This window comes from Sceloporus occidentalis, unplaced genomic scaffold (assembly GCF_023333645.1).
Source record: "Sceloporus occidentalis isolate IW3139 unplaced genomic scaffold, rSceOcc1.0.p SCAF_183, whole genome shotgun sequence".
Taxonomy (NCBI): Eukaryota; Metazoa; Chordata; class Lepidosauria; order Squamata; family Phrynosomatidae; genus Sceloporus; species Sceloporus occidentalis.
This window is the reverse complement of record NW_028317163.1, coordinates 1137155-1159126: the sequence shown is the minus strand read 5'-3', so window position 1 is coordinate 1159126 and position 21972 is coordinate 1137155. Positions and strand designations below refer to the sequence as shown.

General features: G+C 40.0%; 1 protein-coding gene across 2 annotated transcripts in view; it reads left to right on the top strand.

Annotated features, from left to right (window-relative positions):
- Nucleotides 1-270: 270 nt before the first annotated feature.
- Nucleotides 271-21972, top strand: part of LOC149278705 (membrane-associated guanylate kinase, WW and PDZ domain-containing protein 1-like) — a 152076-nt gene continuing 130374 nt past the window's right edge. For both annotated transcript variants that reach the window (XM_089501834.1, XM_089501833.1), the window contains exon 1: nt 271-565. In XM_089501834.1, the coding sequence (XP_089357960.1) occupies nt 271-565 (295 nt within the window). The remainder of the gene's footprint in view (nt 566-21972) is intronic.

Here is a 21972-nt window from a genome sequence, read left to right as displayed (position 1 = left end):
GGATCCACTCCACAAAGGAGCAGAAGCTGGAAACTTTGTGGATGTAGCACAGGGGGGATGGCTGGGTAGGGGGCTCCTCGCTCCTGGATGTATTTCGGTTTGGAGCTGCTCAGGGCATCTGGATACAAAGTTTGGGCTGTGATGGCTTGTATGGAAACTTTGCTCCTCTCTTTTTGAATTAATAAGGGGTTAAAGTGCTGTCATCTGTCCTATGCACCAGCTGGTGGCCAGCGTGGAGGACACTTGTCTTCTGCTGGTTTCAGGCTCACCATGGCCAAAGTGATTGAGAAGAAGAACCACTGGACAAGTAGGGTCCATCAGTGCACAGTGAGCAGGACCCCCAGTGGGGAGCTGACTCTTCCAGTGCTGGGGGGAGCGGAGTATGGGGAGTTCCTCTATCTGGGAGAGGTGGATGAGACCTTGTTTTCCTGCGATGGGAAGCTGGCTGCAGGGGAGCTGCTCCTGGAGGTGGCCGGGGTCTCAGTGTCCGGGTTACCTCGGTATGACGTGCTGGATATGATCAGGACCTACAAAGAACCTGTGCTGGTTAAAGCTGTCAGACAAGGTAGGGCGACTCCTGGTCACTTGGCCAGTGGCTACCATGAAACAAGCTCCTGGGCTTGTCCTTCACGGAGCAATGACCTCCTGTGCATGTGTGTGTGTGTGTGTGTGCGCTGTGTAAATACACGACAAGCTGCATGGAAGGTGGCTCCACCATCCATAAGCACAGAACACAATTATTAAAAAATATTTACATGTTTATTTGAAAATATTTTGCAAACACAAAGTGACTGAAAGATGCCTACAGTTTCACTTGTAAGCACTATATGATTAGATTGATGCACAGGAGTATGGGGCAGTGAATTGGCCCCATAGGGCCCCTGACTCCCAATTAGTCAGGGGTTATGATGAATGTGGTCCATTTACCATTTGCACAGGCTCAGCCCCTCAACAGCTTATAGGCAGTCGGTCACCTCATTCACCCTCCCAATAACCCCTAGGCAGTTGGTCACCTCATTCGCCCTCCCAATAGCCCCTAGGCAGTCGGTCACCTCATTCCCCTCTCAATGACCCCTAGGCAGTTGGTCACCTCATTCCCCCTCCCAATAACCCCTAGGGAGTTGGTCACTGGTCATCTCATCAACCCCTAGGCAGCCCAAATAGGCAGCTAATCCTCCTCTGCCTTTCAAGAAATCATTGACAAGATAAAGTAATGTTTCTGTAAATTCATTCCAATTAAGTTATTTGCGAGTATATAAAGTTCTGAAATATATATACATTTGTGTATTGTAATTACACACCTGACCATGGCAACAGTGTGATGAGAGTGGAAGTCCACAGCAGCTGACAGTGTCATCTTCCACTTCTACCTGTTACTTACTAACGACGGGAGATTTCAGAGGCCAAGACACATGGGATCGGCCCTGAGGCAGGACCTGAATCAGCGCTTGGGTTGCACAATGTTTCTGTTTTGATGAGAGAGGCCAATTGCACTTACATGGGGTATAATATTAATATCTGCTGAGTGTATGTATGAGGGTGGTGTGATATTGTGGTTAAATGCCTTCAGCCGCACACCTGTGTCACCCTCTGACTCAAAATCGGTCTAGCCTAACGATTCCATGAAACTTAGAATGTGCCCTCAGCCTTTCTGGTATTCAATGGGTTAAACTCCTCATCAAACGCTTGCTTTGTGAAAGATCGGTGAAGAATGCAGTGGTCGGGTTACCTGTCTGGCACTGAAAATGTTAATGATTCTTTTAATCACGTTTCATCCTCAAGTTTCTAATTAAACTTAAATATGACCCCCCCTTCAATCTTTCCGCTTTAAGTCTCAACGTAAAACCCCAGAGCTGCCGTTGGGGAACGGGACCAGCGTGGGGTTAGTTGAATTCCCGGGGGTATTTGGCCAGGTAACAACATCAATGATCGGTGTTGTGGGGGGAAGGGAGGGCTGTAGATCTAAAAATCTAATTTTTATTTTAGTACATCAAAAAATAAAACAGAACCTTTTGTGTCAGCCCCTTGGGTCAATATTTGCCCTCCATTAACTCACCTGAGGGTATTAAGCCGGCGCAAAGGAGCTGAACAGCCCAGCAAACAAGAGTTAAATCGCAATAAACCAAGTGCGACAGCAACTTGGCCGGAATTTGCTTTTTGTTGTGACAATAACAGCACCCAGGGCCGCCTGTGCTTATTGTAAACTTCGGGGCTGTCAACATATCGAGATTTGGCCAGAAAAGCGATTCCCTCTCCTTTTATTAACTTTCTTTCCGGTAAAGTCTGAAGCCCCCTCTATAAAGTTAGAAATGTCCAGGTGGTCCTTTCTTAAAACGCTGGCCACCTCCATCGCGCACCATTGCACGTGGAACAGATGCGGATCAGGGTCTTGCTCGTAAGAGCTTACAATCCGTTTCTTCTACGCAGAAGGAAAATCAATATTTATCGAACCTTTATTTACGATGGTGGGGAGGCTGACGTAAACGAACCTAATTGCACGGGTTCCTAATAATGTGAAGAAGTCCCTTTCAATGTCGGTATACAGAATATATGAACGTTAGGATACCAGTAAATAAAGGGGCTGTTCCACTACTCTGCTGAATTTAACTCTCATAACTAAAAACCGCATTAGATACATCATTTGTGGAACTGCGGCATTTTCTATGCCTTTCCAAGGAATTTTGCTACATTCATAATTTTCCAGGGAATGCTTAATTTGTCAAGTGACGCCAAAGCAAGCACTGATATGCTGTTGCCATAGAAACCTCTCCTTGCATGCAATGGGAGCTGCCGGGCTAGTATTATGGAGTGCACATTGTGGCAGTCTTGGGATTTGGAGGTCTTCGGGCTTGTGCCTAGTGAGACAACATGACCATGAGATTGTGGTCCAGAATCCCCGCTGTCCCTCGAGCTTTACCTCCTTCCTGAAAAGCAGGATATAGTGGCAAAATCAGGACTGTCCTGCGCAAAGTGGGACAGCTGGTAGGTGTGTACTGATACCAGCTTCACTTTACATGCCAATAGTAAATACTGTAAACGGTTGGAGAAGCCGACAGATGGTATAGGGTTACCATGCTCACCGCAAAATCTCATGCCTGCATTAAATTAGACCCAAAATTCTAAGAAACGTGGCCAAAAAGTCACATGTTCTCGTGCATCATGTATGTAATTTGCACCTAATTTCCTAAAGAGGGGACATTATCCGGCCCCACCCATTTAGCCCAAAAAGACTCAAACCTTAATCAGTCGTTGGTCTCGTCTTAGATTCAGGAGCCGTATGTCTATCCCATGCATGTTTAATCCCCTCACTGTATTACCCTCTACCACTTCTCCTGGGAGGCTGTTCCACTTATCTACCATCCTCTCAGTAAAATAAAACTTCCTTCCATTCCACCTAAGCTTATGACCCTCCAGTCTGGTTCACCTGCTTGACGGATCTAATTATATTAGGCATGCACTAAGAGTTAAATCGCATGTATTAGACTTTTTCTTTATGTTTTCACTTATAACGAACTCCTTTTAATTTTCACTCTGATCCATTTTACATCGTCCTTTGTGACTGTCCACCGAGTTTAATCGTCCTGCCAGCGAGCTCGGATTGTTCTATCACCAGCCAAATACGTTAACCTGTTAGGCTTCGATTAAAAGGATTCCGAACCAAACATGGAATAAGATTATTGCCGTGTTTAAAATCATTTCTTTTTTCGGAAAGTGTTTTTTTTTTCTCTCTCTCTAAGCCTCGTCTGTCCGGCCGCGATGTGGCGTCACGGTAGAGGAGATAAATCCCGTTTGTTTTGGAAAAGCGAGTTTTGTGGTTTCGCAGTATCTGCCGTGCTGCTCGAAGCTTTGATGTGGGTGCCAGGGGCCGTTCAAAAAGCGAATTCTGTTCTCCTGGTCTTTAGGACACCCAAGGGGTTTCCTTCCATTCTTATTAAAAACGGCTACACTGTGTTCTAAACCGCTTCATAAAAGATCTATATATTGGTCTAACTGCGAGACAGAAGAGAACGTGACTGGTGATTTGTTGAACTCCTGGCACAGAATTTAATAAACTTTCTAAAATACAGGACCCCCACAAATAAGGGGTCATAAAGAGCCCAATAACTTTATCCCATAGTAACATTTTTATCTACGTGTTGTCCATCAATCCTACTAAAATACCTTTTACATCCTAATTTACATATTTTCGTTGTTGATGACATCATGAACGATGACATAATCCCAGGAAACATGCAACGCCACATGTTCAAACATCTTGTTTCGCGCATCGTTTCGCCGCTATGACATCATCAGTGATGACATCATTGACGTAGAGCTGTGATGGAAAAACAAAGCCTCGTGAATAAATAGAGCATAAGAATTATCCGTGTGCTGAGTGAACGTATTATATATATAAAAAAAAAAGTCTGTTCTTAATACTAGATTTCTTTTAGCTGTTATGGAACTTATTATGTAACCTGCACCAGTTACTAAAGGGTTAAAAAAAAATGGTACAAAATGCGCAGCCAATGAGGAAGAGGAAGTAAGGTGCACACTGGAAAAACATTCAGCTCGAAACAATGCACCTGAAAAAGGTGCTGTCGAGATTTAATACTGGTTTTTTTTTTATGCAAATAATGTAAATTGTTTTGTTAACCCTTAAGTGCCGCGGTGATTTAACGGCCCCTTGGAAAGGGTTAGGGACAGGTTTATGTGCGGTGACAGCTTAGATCCGTGTGAACCAGCACATGGAAGGCATTTTCAGAGCTGGAATGTGATATTGTACGATATCCGCCCTTCACGGGTGAAAAGGGCAACTCGTATCTGTGCTTCCAGACTAGACTTTGAACAGGAACAGGCCCGAAAAACGTGCGCCAGTAATATAATGAACCCTTACAATGCCGGTGGAATGTGGAACAGACCGATAGTTATTTTATTGATACATTTAGAATCTGTATATCATTAACCCATGTGGTTTCTGATAGGGTGGAATTAATTAAAGAATACAATATAAATGTATTATAAAAACTCTAATATAGTTTATACCATGGGGCAGCCTTCTTAACTTCCTGTTCTTGGAGCCTCCATGACTATCATACCTGGGAACTTTCAGGGTTTTTGCCCCAATCTCAGGGCAAAAGTGCGGATTTTCAAATGACTCCTTCCTATTCTACCCCTGCTGTGATCATATATGTGCCAGCCTATCAGTGGTTTTGCCCCAGTATGTAATGGTTGATACCCCTGCTTGAATGCAGGTGACCCAAGGTTTCCACGAGGGCTGGTATTGGAGCTATTTGAGTAACCTATTTGGCGGGTCACTACATAGAATCTTCATGATGGGCTGTTAAAGAGTTAAAATTTTAGTCATTTATGATATTGCTACAAACTGTTGTTAGAATTAAGGGGTTAAGGAGGAGGGCTCTGCATATTATGGGAGGGGCCACTACAACAAGTTGGTTCTTGGTTCGCACGTCAACATGTAAGACTAACAGTGATATTCCGAGTGCTTTATTAGCGACTTATTTATCTCTAGTGTTTAAATCATGGCGGACGTACAGCGATGCGAAATGTGTTGGCGCTATATAAAACAATAACTAATATTAAGGTACGCCACCCATTTCTCCACGAGAAAATGGCCAGAACACTGTGTGATTGACCATTTTACCTTCCTATTTCATGTAGTCATTGTTACAGAAAGGGTAAGATAGCTTCCCCCCTCTCTATCCACCTTGGAGAACCAATATATATATATATATATATATATATATATATATATATATATATATATATATATATATGTGTATATATATATATATATATATATATATATATATATGGGAGGGTTCCAGTAGGGATAAGGTTGCTAGGCAACCTCGCCCTCCCCCCATTTAGTTGGCTGATACATTAAAGAGCGATTGCATTTACCAGTCATTGGAGAATTACTCTTTTGGACCAGGGTGATGGATACTATTGCTCGGGGTACAGATAACGCCGGTCTTGCTTTCGTATCTTTCCACTATTCGGCGATAATGTGTTTGGTGTATCAGTTGCGCTGATAAAGGGTTAATACGAGAGCGCAGGATACACCATGGTACTTTGGCTTACAAATAATCACTTCTGTTCTCTGTTGAACCCTTTATTATTGTTATTTATTATCTTCTGCCAAATTGGATATTTTCTGGAGTCTGATGGTTAGGAACTTTTATTTAACCCCGCGTGAACCAAAATGCTCATGTGACCTTTTTTAAGAATGAGAATATATATCTGGGTATATATATTTGAATTTTCTGCAGGATAACGCTTACTTTTTTGATTTCTCAGTGGTTCGATGTGTCTTATATTCCAAATAAATATGTTCCATGTATGTATGGGATAAGTTTATTTTGGAAACGTTAAAGGTACAGAGGATCGCATTGAGTGCCTCTCGAGTCTCTGTTGATATTTGGTAACATCCTGGTTTATAGATCAACAAAGAGTCCATTTAGGACCTGTTTTCCTGAGATACAAAATACAATGGCTTATCTGTTAACAACAATAACCGGCACCTTACAGAAACCGCCGGTATCAGCAGTCGGCGTAAGAGCCGATACCGCACACACACTTGGGATACATTAACATTCCTCCTGTGGGTTGCCCGAATACATCGAAAAACTCAATAAACCGAGAAACGATTCCATTAAAAAAAAAGTCAAAAAATTGGCATATATCTGCCATTATTTACCAAGGATCTTTACCGTAGAAAGTCTGTTATAGAGAGGCATTGGTATTAATAGTCCTTATAAAAATATATATATTTATTGTTCCTTTAAATTTTGTGTTATGGCATCTATTGTCTTCAAGGGGAAATAAATCGGGTAAAATGTAGAAGACCCAGAGATGGTATCTAAAGCGAGTCTCTTTGTTTTACCAGCAAATGTTTGTATAATTGGGGAGATCTCTTTTATCACTTTCTCTTTGAAGTTCTATTGATTTAATGATAACAGCTCCGTTTGCTTAATTGGGGGAATAAAACAGTATTTAGTCAAACTATAAATGAGAGATTAAAACCTCTCCCACCATTATTAGTGATAAACCAAAGAATAACATTGTATCAGGAGTGGGTATCACAGGTATTTGTTTGAGGAATATCTTGGATCAGAGAGAAAACACTAACATCCGAATTAAGTGTTTTAAAGAAGACGGGGTGTTTAGAAGAGGACAATCGTGATCCATATGGACACCCAAGGGAAACAAAATAATCGCTATCCAATCAGTAGAGCCGCTGGATAAAATGGCAACTTAGTCAATATAAGCTCAGTGAACACAGTTCCTCCTGTACACGATGGAATAGATTGAGACCAGTTCAGACTACGCTAAGGGATTTTATACTGGTTTCTACTAGTATGGATTTTTATTATTAATTGATTTTTATACCGCCATCAAATATTATGCAGCGCTACACAATGGGTAAAACGCATTCCTTGGAAAATTCTGGGTTTGATTTAGAGTCTCCAGGTGAAGCCTTGATTTTCCCTGCTCCTTACTCAATTGCCTCCCACTAAATCACATCTTGGGCTAGCCCCAACCCTACGCATGGCTAATCCTACACCACCACCACCACCAAAGAGTTCTGGGTAGCCTATCCTGGTGAACATGACATCATAATTACTACATCATATGACAATTAAGATTTACAGAAATAAAACATGAGGATTTTTCTTTTTAATCTGGTTGTGCCAATGTTGCACCAGACTCACAAAATCAAGTCGAGTGGAACAGGCTTTAGTTCCTACAACAGGGACCTCACTCACCTTACTTTTTAAAATTTAAATATAATTTCAGTTTAAGCATTGTTTTAAACCATAACAGATATAAAGGGCGGTCCTGGTGCACAATGGTAACACTAGCCCAATAATCACCTAAACTAAATGCGATGTTTCGGAACAGATTGGTTCCAGTGGTTGCCATGGAGATAAGACCTCATTGAAACTTTGTAACAAATGACTTTTTTCATAAATAACACCCATTGTTGTCAAAATACAGAAGTTACACACAACTTATTCTTTTCACAATTTGTCCCGAGCCTTATTAATGCAGACCTCCGATCTCTCGGCCATTAAGCTTACCTGGTAACACCTGCCAATGGCTATAAAAATCAGTTCCAATGTTCCTAGGTCATTTCAAATGTTTTTCCCTGTTCTGGAATTTGTAAGCACAGTTTAAATATGTGACATGGAACACGTGCCGAGGTTGGGTCATAGTTTCAGTGGACTATAGGGCAACCAGATGCCAGGAACTCAGTTGAATTTAACAGGGATCCCAGAAAGGAGAGCAACTCTGTTTTTCCAAACAATACAGAGGTATGAAATAGATACTTAGGTCTTAAACCTGCACCTAGATGTTCTGAAGAACGTTGGACATGAAGATACTCAACGCTGTGACGGCAGAACTGAAATCCTGTGTATGACCTCGGCATATGCCCGGGAATTAGCCTGTGCCTGCTGCCACCAGGCTAAAACCCCGCCGTAGATAGGGAAAGAACATGTGTTCACTTCAAGGGATTAGATGACCTTCAGTTCTATAACTTTTACCAACTCAACATCCAGGTGGAACTCCAAACGTCTGCTCACACTGCGATCTGGCGACTGTGTATTAACACAGCAGATGAAAAGCATTGGACGTAGTCATAAATCTAAGGGAAATATTTTAATGACATTTAATACAATTTAATCCCGGTATCTCAGTTGGAGAAAGAAACATTGTGTCCTGTCCAAGAACGAGTTTGAGGGAATTCAATCAATTCTCAACTGACGATCGGAAGAACAAGGTCGTTCAAACATTTGTAGATTCAGTTCATCATAAGGGAAAGGTTTCCTTATGTTACGACAGTTTTTTTTTTTTAGGGAAGGTTGGGTTCCATCTGCATTAAATCCATATTTTTAGTTAAGATATATTCATTTTAAGCTTTTTTTTTATTTTTTTTACCTGTAATGTGCAAGACTAACACTGACTGGGGGCGATCGCTGAGGTTCAAGATATTAAATAAGGGCGTGCTAAGGCTTTTTTTGTAACTTTGATTGAAATGTGATTCCAAGCCAAGAAGCATCATATCTTTCAACTGAGTCTTAAATACTCAAAATATTGAAAAATATACAATTTAAGTAAAAAGTTTCATTAGAGGTTCTCTATTTTCTAAAAGCAAACTTTAAAAGTTGCTTTACTACAGAAGAAAAAGGAGGACAGGATAGACCACGTGTTAAGAAATTCAATGTATGAGATTCGGAGACAGAGACGATCGCTTTAGTATTCCAATTTCTTTCGATTAACCCTTTAATTAACTAACTTTGGTTTAATAACTCTTATTCACAGACCATGCATTGGCTTCAGAACATGTCTTTTTTTTGTTTCTCTACCTTATGCTATTAGGAATTTATTCCTACCCCCGAAGCCCATACTGTCACCATTGCTTTTGCCCCATTAACATGTCTGCCCATCTGCAACTTTATTCTCTGGACTCTTTGTGGAACAAGCCAGGGCAACTTGTGAAGGCTCAAATTATTTTATTACTCCGGTCGCTTTTCAAGATCCATCTGCTCCAGAAAGGGTCTGAATACCAATGAAAACCATGATCGTTTTGGGTGACAACAGGTTAACTGTACACTGGCAGCTAATGACTGATATTTACCATCTGCTGATGGGTTAAAAAAAGAGCCTTTTAAATATTAAAATATTAATGTACTTGGTGACATTCCTCGGCCTCTGGAGTAACATTATCTGTGGAAGTATCTCCGCTGACAACCTCAGGCTTTAGGATCGGTTATAATGTAACATGTTTGACATCTCATTAAATCAACATCAGATATATTATCATTTCAATGAGTTCAAAGAATTTCACCCAAGCTGTTTCCTTTTCCGCGCCTTTACGGTGTTTAAGGGGTCAATTAATGTTTTAAAGTTTAAGCAAAAACTGTATCAATGTCCATATGTGAATCCAGGAAAGGCAAATCATTTCTTCTTTATTTACCAATTTTTGTTATTATAGCTGAAAGGTGATCCCCAGAAGCTGCATCCTAGACGTGCCTTCTGGAAGCTCCGGTCCTGGCGAGGGTTTTTGTATGTGAGGACCCACGGAGAGGGGAGAAGACATTTTAACCTGCTTACTTTTAAATTGTGAAACTACTTTTGTCTTAAACATATTAGTCTTTGTCCCCATTGGGGATTCATTATAAGCCACAGAGAAATCACTGCAGCCAATAGGAAGCTGCAAGACAAAATATTGTCGTCCATTCAGGCCAACTACATCATCATTGTTGTCAGTCATGTGATATTTTGGGGGGCTTTCCCGGCTCAAACACCACACTGAGCTGATTCTTTATAGTAATGCTAATGAAGTCCGTTCCTCCATAGACTTTCATTGGTCAGAGAGTCCTGCTAGGTGCTTAAGACTGAGCCATTCTATTGTTTCCCACAGGCAGTATGATAAGCAGGGTGTTTGTCTAGTAGATCGGGGCTCAGATAACAGAGCTAGAACTGATATGCTGGATGGAAACATATTATCAATATACTTATTTTTAATCTGATAGTAGGAATAGAACAAATTAGTGTGCACTCTTTTTTTTTTAAACTTCTCGGGGAAACAGAAAGATCAAGACTTTTCTTCTTTTTTCTTCTTCTTCATTTCTTTTTTTTGTCCTTTTTGATCGGCTACTTTCTTTCTTTTTCTTCTAGGCAAGGTACGTTCCCGTAGATGTTGATTAATAAGTCTTTGGCTGCCTTCCTGTCACTGAAACTGGATTCGTGATGTTTACATAACTGGGAATTTTCCTCGTTTCAGTGACACCAGACGTATCGGCCGGGTACTTTCTTCCTCCGTCAGAGGCTGGCATTGTATCCAAACACCGCCGAGGGAGATTTGCATTCGAAATTTCTTTCCTGTCACTGAACGTTTTGACACTCGTTTTTTTTTTTTTTAACTCTTTCACAGCCAGGACGGTGAGACTATGGAGAAAGCGAGTGGAATTAGAACCATATGCTAGGCTTGCTTTACAAAGGATTACTGATATTTTAAGATTGTTTATTGCAACTCGGCAAGACCCATGTCAATTTAATAATCGTCCAGACGCTCCAGCCAGCGTGCGTTTTGACGCACGTGATAGTCTAAAAATAAACTTTTTTTCTTGCATACAAAGACTTTTAGAGATTCAACAGGATCCTCACTGTGCATTTGCCCTCTTTCCCTGCCCCCAACTATTCACAATGCAGGAAATGTGTTTGAGTGGAACAGCCTCCCAGCAGAGGTGGTAGAGGGTAATACAGTAAGGGTATTAAACATGCATGGGATAGACATACGGCTCCTGAATCTAAGACGAGACCAACGACTGATTAAGGTTTGAGTCTTTACAGCAGGAGAAACGGGCGACTAGACGGGGGCCGAAGGGGGCCGATCTGCCAGCAGATTATTCACCTGACCTAGACATACGATAATCTTTCCACCAGCGTAGTGTGGTATTCTTCAGAGAAAAAAATAAATAAAAATAGGTTGAAAAATGTATAATATGTTTATTATACCAATATTCTCCGATATTTTCTGTTTTTTTACTCTTTCTTTTTAATGAAGAGATATTCCCAACATGTTCCAAGTGAGACTTTGCCTCCAGGTGTGAGGATGACTCGGAGAGGTCGATGGTTTTACCTGACTTTAACCATAACCTGACCCCAAGACCCTCGGAAATATGAAACCTTACAGCCCAGCTGAAAGATAGTAAATGGAGAAAAAAGTCACCGCAATTTGACTCAACTTCCAAAAGAGGCCCCCCAAAGTAACAAAACTAGGAAAAATTGTCTTCCTTGATGCACTCGCTTTAAAGTCCCATGGTATATATTTTTCTCCTTGAGTATAACCCCTGGCGCTGTATACAGTAATCTAGGTCGACATTGAGAAAATCCCCCTTGTATCTTTCCCTCCTCAAACGCCACACTGAGTTGATGCTTTACAGCGATGCTGATGAAGTCCTTTCCCCCATAGACTTTCATTAGTCAGAGAGTCGGAATGGGTGATCAAGACTGAGCCATTCTGTTGTATCCCACGGGCAGCATGATAAGAAGTCAGGGTGTTTGTCTAGTAGATTGGGCTCATGTATGCTTGAGAACTCGTACAAATGGCTAATATGCAGCCCCATATTATGGGGCAAATTCTTTTCTAAAATGTATTTTTGACCTAATATTTTGAATAAAAAGAAAACAAAGACAAAAATAATAGCTCTGTTTTCACCGTGCGTCACGTTTAATTTTTATTTTCTCTCTGAGACTAAGCAAACCACGCGTACAGAACATTTGACTTCATAAACGAATTCTAATTATTTGCGTGATTTGAAATTGTGTCCAAATTCTCCCTGCCTTTACGACGATTACATTTGCATGAAGATCTTTTGGCGCTGATATTCTTTTATATGTTCCTTGTTGTGAGCGCACAGATCTATCTGCTTTCGGAAAATGTAACGCTTTAGAATGTAAGAAGTCAGGCTGGAACGCCGCGGACGCTCCGGAACGCAGGGCTGTTTTGCTTTTGTGCGTTAGAGGAAGTCTTCAGTTTACTTTTTGTCGAAACAAGTGTCGGTAAGGTCGCACAAACAATATTTCTGGGTAGAAATTGCATTTCGGTGTGTTTATGCTCTCTTGCAAAACTTTCCGTCTTTTTTCTTGTAACGGATCGTTCTGTTTTTTTTTTTTTTCTTCTTTACTATGAAAAGAAACCAATATAGGATATATATATATTTTTTTAATATTTTAATATTAACCAAACGAAATTCTCCTAACAGTTTTATTAGGTTAATTTATCATGTCGACTGTTGTAGATGAGCTCAGAGGAGCAGGGCCAGACTAGGGATAACTAGGTGATCCTGGAGCTTTAAGGCCAGTGGCCTCCAAATGACATGAGTGCCGACGCACGTTGTGTTTTTATACTTGTGGCATGTGGCCAAATCCACATTGATGGTGATCTTTAAGGGCCGACCTTTGTGAAGCTCTACTTTAAATTGGGAACTTTTACCATCACAACTTTCATTTATTAAAAGCATCTGTAGCACGTGCCTTTTATGTATCAATCCGTGTCATTATTATGGAGATATCTTCTTTTAAATGTTGACTTCAGGGAAGCTGGGATTGGTGGCAGCCCGTGGCACAGCCAGCATTGTCTACTTACTTTCCTGAAGTTCTCTCCATTCTACTCACTCAACATTGAACCAATCAGCCACCGAACACCAACTTTATTTAGTGTATAAAATGTAGGATTTGGGGAAAAGCGACAGATCTCCATTGTTGTGTGCCTTCTACAGCCGCGGAGCACTCCCGTAACGTTAAATTAGTCTGTAAACATTTATTCCGTCTAAACCTACATCACTCACCAGGCGTGCTGTCTGCCTACTCGTTAAAACAAACACGCGCCCTCCTTTGCAGCCTGTCCGGCCAGGCACCTTGCCTTTTTCATTGAAATATGTACTCGGCCCTGATTATAGAAAAATAAACCTTTCCGCAAAATGATTTCATATGGTAATAATTGCTGGGAACAAAGAGCCCCTTCCTTCCCTGCGCACGTTCGCCACCCTTGAGATGTGCAGCCGTGTCGGAGGATCGCGGTGTCGTCTATACGGGGAAGCTGGTTATTGCAGCTGAGAGCCAGTGACGTCCCTCGACGTGGCAGATATTCTCATGGAATTACGGCTCAAATCGTGGACTCGATAGCAATTGAGGAAACGTTCAAGAGTTATGATTACTGGATCCTTATAGAACCCCAAGTGGTATAATCATAGTGGCCTCTGAGAGGTAATGGAAGGAAGCCTCTGGTTTCATCGTAGCCCCCACAATATCTTCTCTGTCTTAATTTCAGCTGAATTTTAGGTTTTTTTACTGTTTTTTTTTTTTTTATGGAACCCTCTGTGGTCATTCCTTCTTCAAGGGTTTCCAGCTCCTTCAATCCCTTTAATGCGCTTGAAGTGGTCAGAGCTTCACGCTTTTTTTTTTTTCTTAAGCTGCCTTTTTATTCTATTCCGCCAATATTAGTAAATGTGACAGGTTGCTCAGAGCTGTCTCCTCGTTAAGCTTTCAAACCTACGTTTGATTCCTAACACATGGCAGGAACTTGTTCACTTGACTTGGTCTCTGTCCCGAGGCTTAGAACTGTTGCATTTTCTAAGTGGATATAGTTTTTTTTTTTTAAATGGTTTCTGCCATTGCCGTTGACTATTTAAGCGGCTCCACGCAAAATTTAGTTTTGTCCTGAAATTTGGGTTAGTTTTGGTTTTTGATAAATTATTGCTTACATTGTCATTTTTTTTGTTTTATAGGTTTTTAGAAATACAAACACATAGTGCTCCTGGTCACTGCCACAAAATGATCTGGCATGGCTTGCGGAGTCCATGGATGTGGAAAGCTCTAAATGCTAAAACCCTACCGTTTTACCCAAACCTCTTCTGGTGTTCCATTTCCCATACTGCTCCAGTATATCTCAAGCCTTCTATTATATATTTGGGGGCTACAATCTAGTTTCTTCAAATAGAAATCTGACAAAATATCCCTTTTTGTAAGCTGTTTAGTCTGTCTCGGAATCAGCCCAATGTATATGTATCACGAGTTTGAAATAGTTGATCATGTTTGGTCAATATTATAGGAAAAGGGACCTTTTAAACCATGCAGGTGATCGTTTTCCTTTCTATATGCCTAAAATGATGGAGGGCAGCCAACAATGAGTTAAACACTCGGTCAGTACGTTCTTGCTCTGGAATGCCCGGGATTTATAGGAGGATGAGCAGCGTTCCTTCCCAAACTCCATCACTGATTAACTTCAAAGGACTAATTAGTCTCCAGTTGAGTCAATCGGAGGCCTATCAAGCTGCAAAAAGCCTTCAGATAATTCTACCAGAACGTCTAAAAGACTTTATTTCACGTTATGAAAAGAAACAACGTTCCAAACATTCCATCTTTCTTGGATTGTGACATTATTATGAAATTATAAAAAATACGTTTTTATGTATAAATCCTCACTTTCCCACTCTAAATACCCATCGTGGACTGATATTTGCCCCCGACATAACCTCTCTATTATGAAACGCAGGGTGGCGAGTGCGATACTATGTAGTAAATTGTATCGGGATGAGTGCTGGGAGCCCACAATGGTCGCTGAGCAGGGATGAGCGGAAGCTGCAGGGAAATCGCAGAGAAGCCTTTCCATTACATATGACCCTGCTGTATACAAAGGTATAAGTACTGTATATACCACATTGTGCATACGTATATATACGCTGTTTCATATATAATGGAACTGGGCGATAAAATAGCGGAATAACAATAGACAAGCAAATAAACTCTGAATCTGTAGGTGGTATTGATCATTGTATTTAATGACGCTGAAAGCTTTACCAGGAGCAGGATATCGTATTGGATACGATATCGTGTCAGAATCATTAAAAGTGAGTGATAATAAAAAACCAACATGTTTATGCTAGACTCTTAACGATCTGCTCTTCGAGAGAAGGTCTAACATGGTGGCTTCTCCAGTCTTCTGGATCGTGTTTAGTAATCTGTGATGTAATAACGTTATTCCGGGTGCAATCTCCAAAGGGATAAAGCGTTTTGTAGATAAAATATACAAGCATAGAATCTGAAATATAAAATTCGACTGCAGATAAGAACCGTTGGATGCATCTAGTCTGCCCATGATTGGAACCTAGAGTCGACAGCTCCAAAGATAAGGACATGGATGCAAAAAATGTCGACCTTGAAGAGACTTTGCTGTGATTTATCGAAGAACTCGGTTGATTTGAATTCTCATCTTCATGAATATTGCTTATAAAACTTGTAATAATCAATGCAAAAGATTAGTTAAAAACATAATTATAGGGTCTCAATAAAGTTACGAAGAGAGGAAACTAGAAAAGATGGGTTAATGCTTTAAGTTGTCCGTATGATGCGTTGTAAACTTATGACATCTAATAGAAAGACCTAACGCATCATCATTTCAACAGGAAGCCGGAAGTGGAAACAATACTTGGGGAATGAAGCCTCCGTACAGATCTTAAAGATGATGTCCATATCCTTATAATCATACCTAATAAGTTTCTCTGGCTTTGGGTCAAGATCTCCACCCCAATAATTAAATCATCATGTAGGGTCAAAACAATGGTAACGAAGATAGGGGTTTTGTGGAAATAAGACATGGGAATTGTGTAGTCTGTAGGGTAGCATCAAGAAGTCCCGACTGTGGGTAAAACCAGGGTTAAATGGGGCAATAGGAGTAGACAAACACTGCAGTATTTGGGCAGAGGTTGCTGTACCCCGCATGTATTAGCATGATGCTGATTACAACCAAGTTAAAATATTTTAAAATAAATTTCAAAAGAAGACTCTCTGATGAAGGTTCAGTGGGTCCAGGAGTTAATTTATAGAAACAAAGACCATTAGCCGAGAAGGAATGACTGACCTGCTATCTGTGTACAAAGCCTTGTCTGAGACAAGCGGTCTGTGTTCATTTCATTAATACGGATACACACTATCATTGTGTACTTAAGTATACGTAGCGTAGCTTAACCCGGGCCCTGTAATCATACCTCGATCGAGAAAAGCAATTCTCTCTGTAAGAACCAAATTAATGCACAAAGGCTGCTCGTAATTATATGAAATATGTCAGAATATAGTCACGCTCTGTGTTCTTAGTAACCGACGGGGAAAGACTCATACAGCCTTTCATTGGATATTAGTGAAAGCATTAATTCTTTGTGGCCTTTGTTTTAGAATGAAACAACTCTTGTGATATATTGTATCTAGAAGCAGTTGTGTATTAATCTTCTCCTGCCCCATCCGTACCGCCACCCTTCAGCTGAGCGTCAAGATATGACATCATATTATGGCGCTCTGCCTTTTAAGGACGTGTGCTGCGGCCTCGAAATGAACTATGGAGGCTGTGCACTGTCCTCCATGGTGTCAATGGGCTGGATTTCTGTGTTAACCAGTCCATTGGTACTACGGGGAGCCTAATAGCCCAGTAGACCTAGGCCAGACTAAGCCACTGTATAGAAACCTGTCTCGAAATGCGTTGGAGCCTAAAGGTCTCCTGGCCCAAAAATCCCAAATTGACAATATGCAGATTTTTTTTTTTTTAAAAAGAATTCTCGCAATTTTCAAAATTAATAGCTCGGCAAAAACAATTGAAAACATATTATAAATATTCTAATCTCGTTAACCTATTGCATTCCAGAGAGATGTATTGGGTAATGTACTGTATCTATGTGTGCTTCATTAGAAATTTCAGTATAGAGCCGTCCTCTCGGAGTGAGGACAGAATTTACGATGGGTTTTTTTTTTTTGTTTTTTTGCCCCAATACGACTGATGTTGTGATTGTGTTGGTGCGTGCAAGGTAAGGATGTTTCAGTTTCCTGCGTTCTGATTGGTGGATTCATGGTTACCATTGCTGGGAAACAGCTGTTATTTGTCCCTGGGGAATTAACCATTTCTGCAGCTATCAATTAAGAATCCTGCATTGTCTTGGCAACACTGTAATGATGCTTGGCGTTAACCTCTTAGAATCCAGAGAGATTAAAGGTCCCCTCCAATTGTGTCACATGATTGAAGCATGAAAGTGTCTTTACATAAAATATCAATATTTTCTCAATTCTGTTAATTTAATGGTAGGGAAGTATTAATAATCATACTATTGTTTTTGTTTTCTAAGATGTACACACTTTAGCTGAGTCATCTGAAACGTGTGTTCATATTAGGTCAAAGCTATTCGGCAATGGTTTCTCGTTAGATTAACCCATTGTTTTATGTATGCCCGTGCCCTGGTTTGCACCTGAAGGAAGCTGTGTTTTCCTTACAAGACAATAGAGGATTAATCTTTTCTTCTAGGAAGAGGATCCAGCTTTAGCTATGACATCATACACGACTAAACATAACTTCTCCATGGTTGCTGGGATACCTTGCTTAAAGGAAAAACAGGAAAGACTGTCATTTATTTTGAGTATGGATGTTTTTTTATGGCCCATTCAATTATATCATTATGGTATATGACATTAAGTGCACTCTTTAGCATGTTAAGGAATGGGGGAAGACATTTTATGATGCACTCTTGCTTTCTTAAGCAAGAATCTGTGCTCAAATGCATACAAATTTTCAAGTGCAACAGAAAATTGCTTCCCCCAGTCAACTAAAAAAAAAAAAATACCCAAATTTGTCACTCTGTCCTTTATAATACCGCTCTGCCTTGGGTGCTGAAACAGCTATGGAGGATTCCCTGAAATATTATTAAATATGTGCATAATGAAATGTCTCGGTTTGGCTCCTCATCTGTTTGTAAGGAAGGCACCTTCCAGGGATGAGATCAGTTTTGTTCTTCTCCTTTATGAATACTCAATATTATGATATTCATCTGTCATATATCAGCAAGTGCTTTTTTGAGTAACTGCCGCACCGTAGACGATGGCGAGGAGCTAATGCACTAATCCGTGGACATTTGCATACAAATGAAGCCACGTTCCTGACTATCTTGTTCCATACTAAAATCACAGTTTTCCAGATGAAGAACCTAATGTAAATTCTCATTAGTTTTATAATTAGTAGAATACGATGTCCTGGTTGCACATAATAAACCGACTTTCTACAATGTAATTTTCTTATTTTTGTGGATTGCTTTTGTCCGTGAAATTTATGGCTTATGACCAGAGTCATCTTCTGGACCAGGCGGTACAAAGTGTGCCTATGGTCCTTGCGCACAATAACCATATTTTTGTATCAGATTTCCGATGGCCGTAAGCAGGGGATGCCCACTGGACCTCACATCCTTTATTCTACTGCGTTGGAGAAGAGCCTCTATATTATTCCAGAAAATATATATATATTTTTTTTTTTAGTTTTTTTTTAGAATTTATAATCCCAAACCACCCACTAGGAGAACGTCTCATTTGCTTCCTTTCATGTGACTAGTTTTTATTTCTATTTACATATGTTTTTACAAATATTATGGGTTTTAATTGGCAAAAAGTAGTATTAAGTAGTGTTAAACTTCGCTACACAGATATTGTCTGGAAATTCCATTTTATTAATATGTAAAGATATTCTAATTGTGAAAAATATTTTATTTGTTCATTTATAAGGTGCCAACATACTCTACGAAGCTGTTAAAAGGTAACTACTCTAGCCCAAACTAAAAGTTTCGAAAACAATCTTCTTGTTCATATAGAAAATCCTAAAAAATTTTAAACATATATTTATTATTATTATTTTTTTAGAATATTTCGTATTTATTGTTATTCTTCAGGAGAAGAATAAGTGTTGTAAGTAAGTTATTGGGTAGTTATTATTGATTCAAGGGTTGACTACAATTTGAATTTTTTTCTATCCTATCTTTATTTTTAGCTACAAATCTCCTCTCAGTGCGAACGAGCGCGATAAACGGTGACCTTGCTGTTGTGTATGAAACCGGTTCAGGAGAACAGGGCTCTATTGTGTCCCCCGAAAAAAAATAAAAAATAAAAATGCCTGAAACAAAATATTAAGCTAATATGTGCTGCACCCAATTCGATTCCGTTTGCTTGTAACGGTATAATTTGGCAAGTTTTAACCAAATTGCAAATACAGTGGAAATGGGAAAATAAAATTTTTTTTAGTTGGCTGGGGGAAGCAATTTTATTTTGCACTTCCTGAAATGTTTACACTTTTGAGCAGAGGTTGTTGTTTAGGAAAGCAAGAGTGCATCATGCAATACCTTCCCCCATTCAGTGCCATTTGAATCATCTCAGGTTTCGCCAACACATGGAAGGTTTTAGTTGTATAATTATGATGGACTGTTAAAATGTTAATATTTGTAGAGTTTCAATATCAGTTAATTTAGGAAATTCTCAGGTTAATTGTGACTAATTTGGAAAGTTAACCTGTGTGTGGGCTTGGTGATCAAGGGAGCTTTAAAAAAACAGGGAGATTTCAAGGCCCAGAAAAATAACGGCTTTATTTCGAGACGGAAAAGGATACAGCTGTCAGAGGTCCTTCCCTGTCAGCGCGTTCTCTGCTCTTAGTCACAACACGGGGACGTTGCATGCGTGACTGTGAAATGTCTGGAGCTGGGATGTCAGAACCCCTGCTTTATGTATAAATAAATAAGGCCAGAGCTAGAAAAATCCCAGGAGCCAAACAGCCAAGCCTTCAAAATCAAAGTATTCTTATAGCCAATTGTTTTAACCTACCTGTCATGATACCAGGGCCGGACCTACTTGTCCTGATACCAGGGCCGGACCTACTTGTCCTGATACCAGGGCCGGACCTACTTGTCGTGATACCAGGGCCGGGCCGTGAATGATAAGGTGGCCCTGGCACTTTAAGGACAGTGGCCACCTGATGAGGTGAGCACGGCACTACGCTTTTATGCTCACGTACCGTGGTGCTGGACATATCCAGCCGTGGTGTGTGGTGCTGCCAGCCAGCGGCCCATCTGGCATTTGCCTGGTGTGCCAGATGGCCAGTCTGGACGTACATGATACTCATTAGCATTATGTACTAAAATAAGAAAAAAATACCAAAAAAAGCCTAGAAATATTAATATTCGATTTTGTACACGTAGCAATATTAACCATTTAATATTTGTGCAAATAGTTTGTGCAAATTTCAAAAAAAGGCATTTTTGCTGTTACTTGCTAAACCGGAATAACTGAATTTGAATATGAATTATTCAAAATGGACATAAATCCGAATTATTGAATATACTGTATTTTTATTATTATTCTGGGGGAAAAAAGCTATTGTAAATGCTTGGAAAAGATACATATCCAATAGCAAGAAAAATAAAATGAAAAATGTCACGTCGGCTCTTTATCTGCTAGAATAGCGATCATAGAATCAGCTGATTTGGTTTATAGGCTCTGCTTAATGTAAAGCTTTTATTTTGGATGACGCTTCACTTTAAATATTATTTTCTGTTTATTTTGGAATCTTTCTTAATGGTATATACAGAAAAGGAAACCGGTTGAAGGCTGCTTCCTCGTTCCGTACGACATCAAATTTACCGAGCTTTAAACTCAAAATTTGTGACCTTTCTCATGATAATGGTTTTTGGATGACTGTGGGAAATAACATTCTTTTTTTTTTACATTCTTTTGGCCTTCAATAAATACAATGCTAAAAATGTAGGAACGCAAATATTGCATGTTTTTGTTTGGAGTGCGTTAGAATTCTCCACGAAAAGGAAAAAGTCGCATCCTACTTGTCCCAAACTGCCTTTCATTTTTAACCGAGTGAAACCACGAGGATAATTTATGTATACATATCCCCCATTTTTTCAGATGTTGGGACTGCTCTCCTATATTACCCAAAGAGTCACCCTGTGGCGCTCACTTCAGAGCGCCATAAAGTAGACATGTCGGAGCTCCAACGGAGATCAGTGATGGAATTGTATCGAAGGATCACAAACCATACCGAAGTATCCAGCCCTGTCCTTGATGCCAGAATTTTATATTTACCCTTCTGAGGTTTTCCAGGCCTCCAGGAGGACATGAGGTGGACATCTCTCTTCTAAACTACACATTTATATAGCTTAAAACGAACATTTTCCTCCCTAAATATTTGTATTGCCCATTGTTCTTCTAGTTTCTGTTTATCTCTGAAAAACCATGTGAAACTCCATTGTTATTTCACTGTTTGTTGGTTCTTTCATCACGTAGAGGCACCTGTAACCTCAAAAACATGTCTAACGAGTTATTTCGGTTTAGCGGAATTCGGTGTTATAGGAGAATGCGGTTTTGTTAAGTTTCAGAAAGGGCAATGTATTTTTTTTTTAATCAGGAATGTCAAATATGAAGCTGGTCAAGAGCCTTGAAGTCGGTTATCACCTCGGTTTATTTTTGTGTTTACTTTATGTAAGTCGGGAGTGACAGCCATGACCACGATGCTTTTTTCCCCAATAGGTCTCTTTTTTTACAATGACAGAAAGTTCACATTTATAGTTAGACGTTCATTATTCTTCCACCGAACAAATA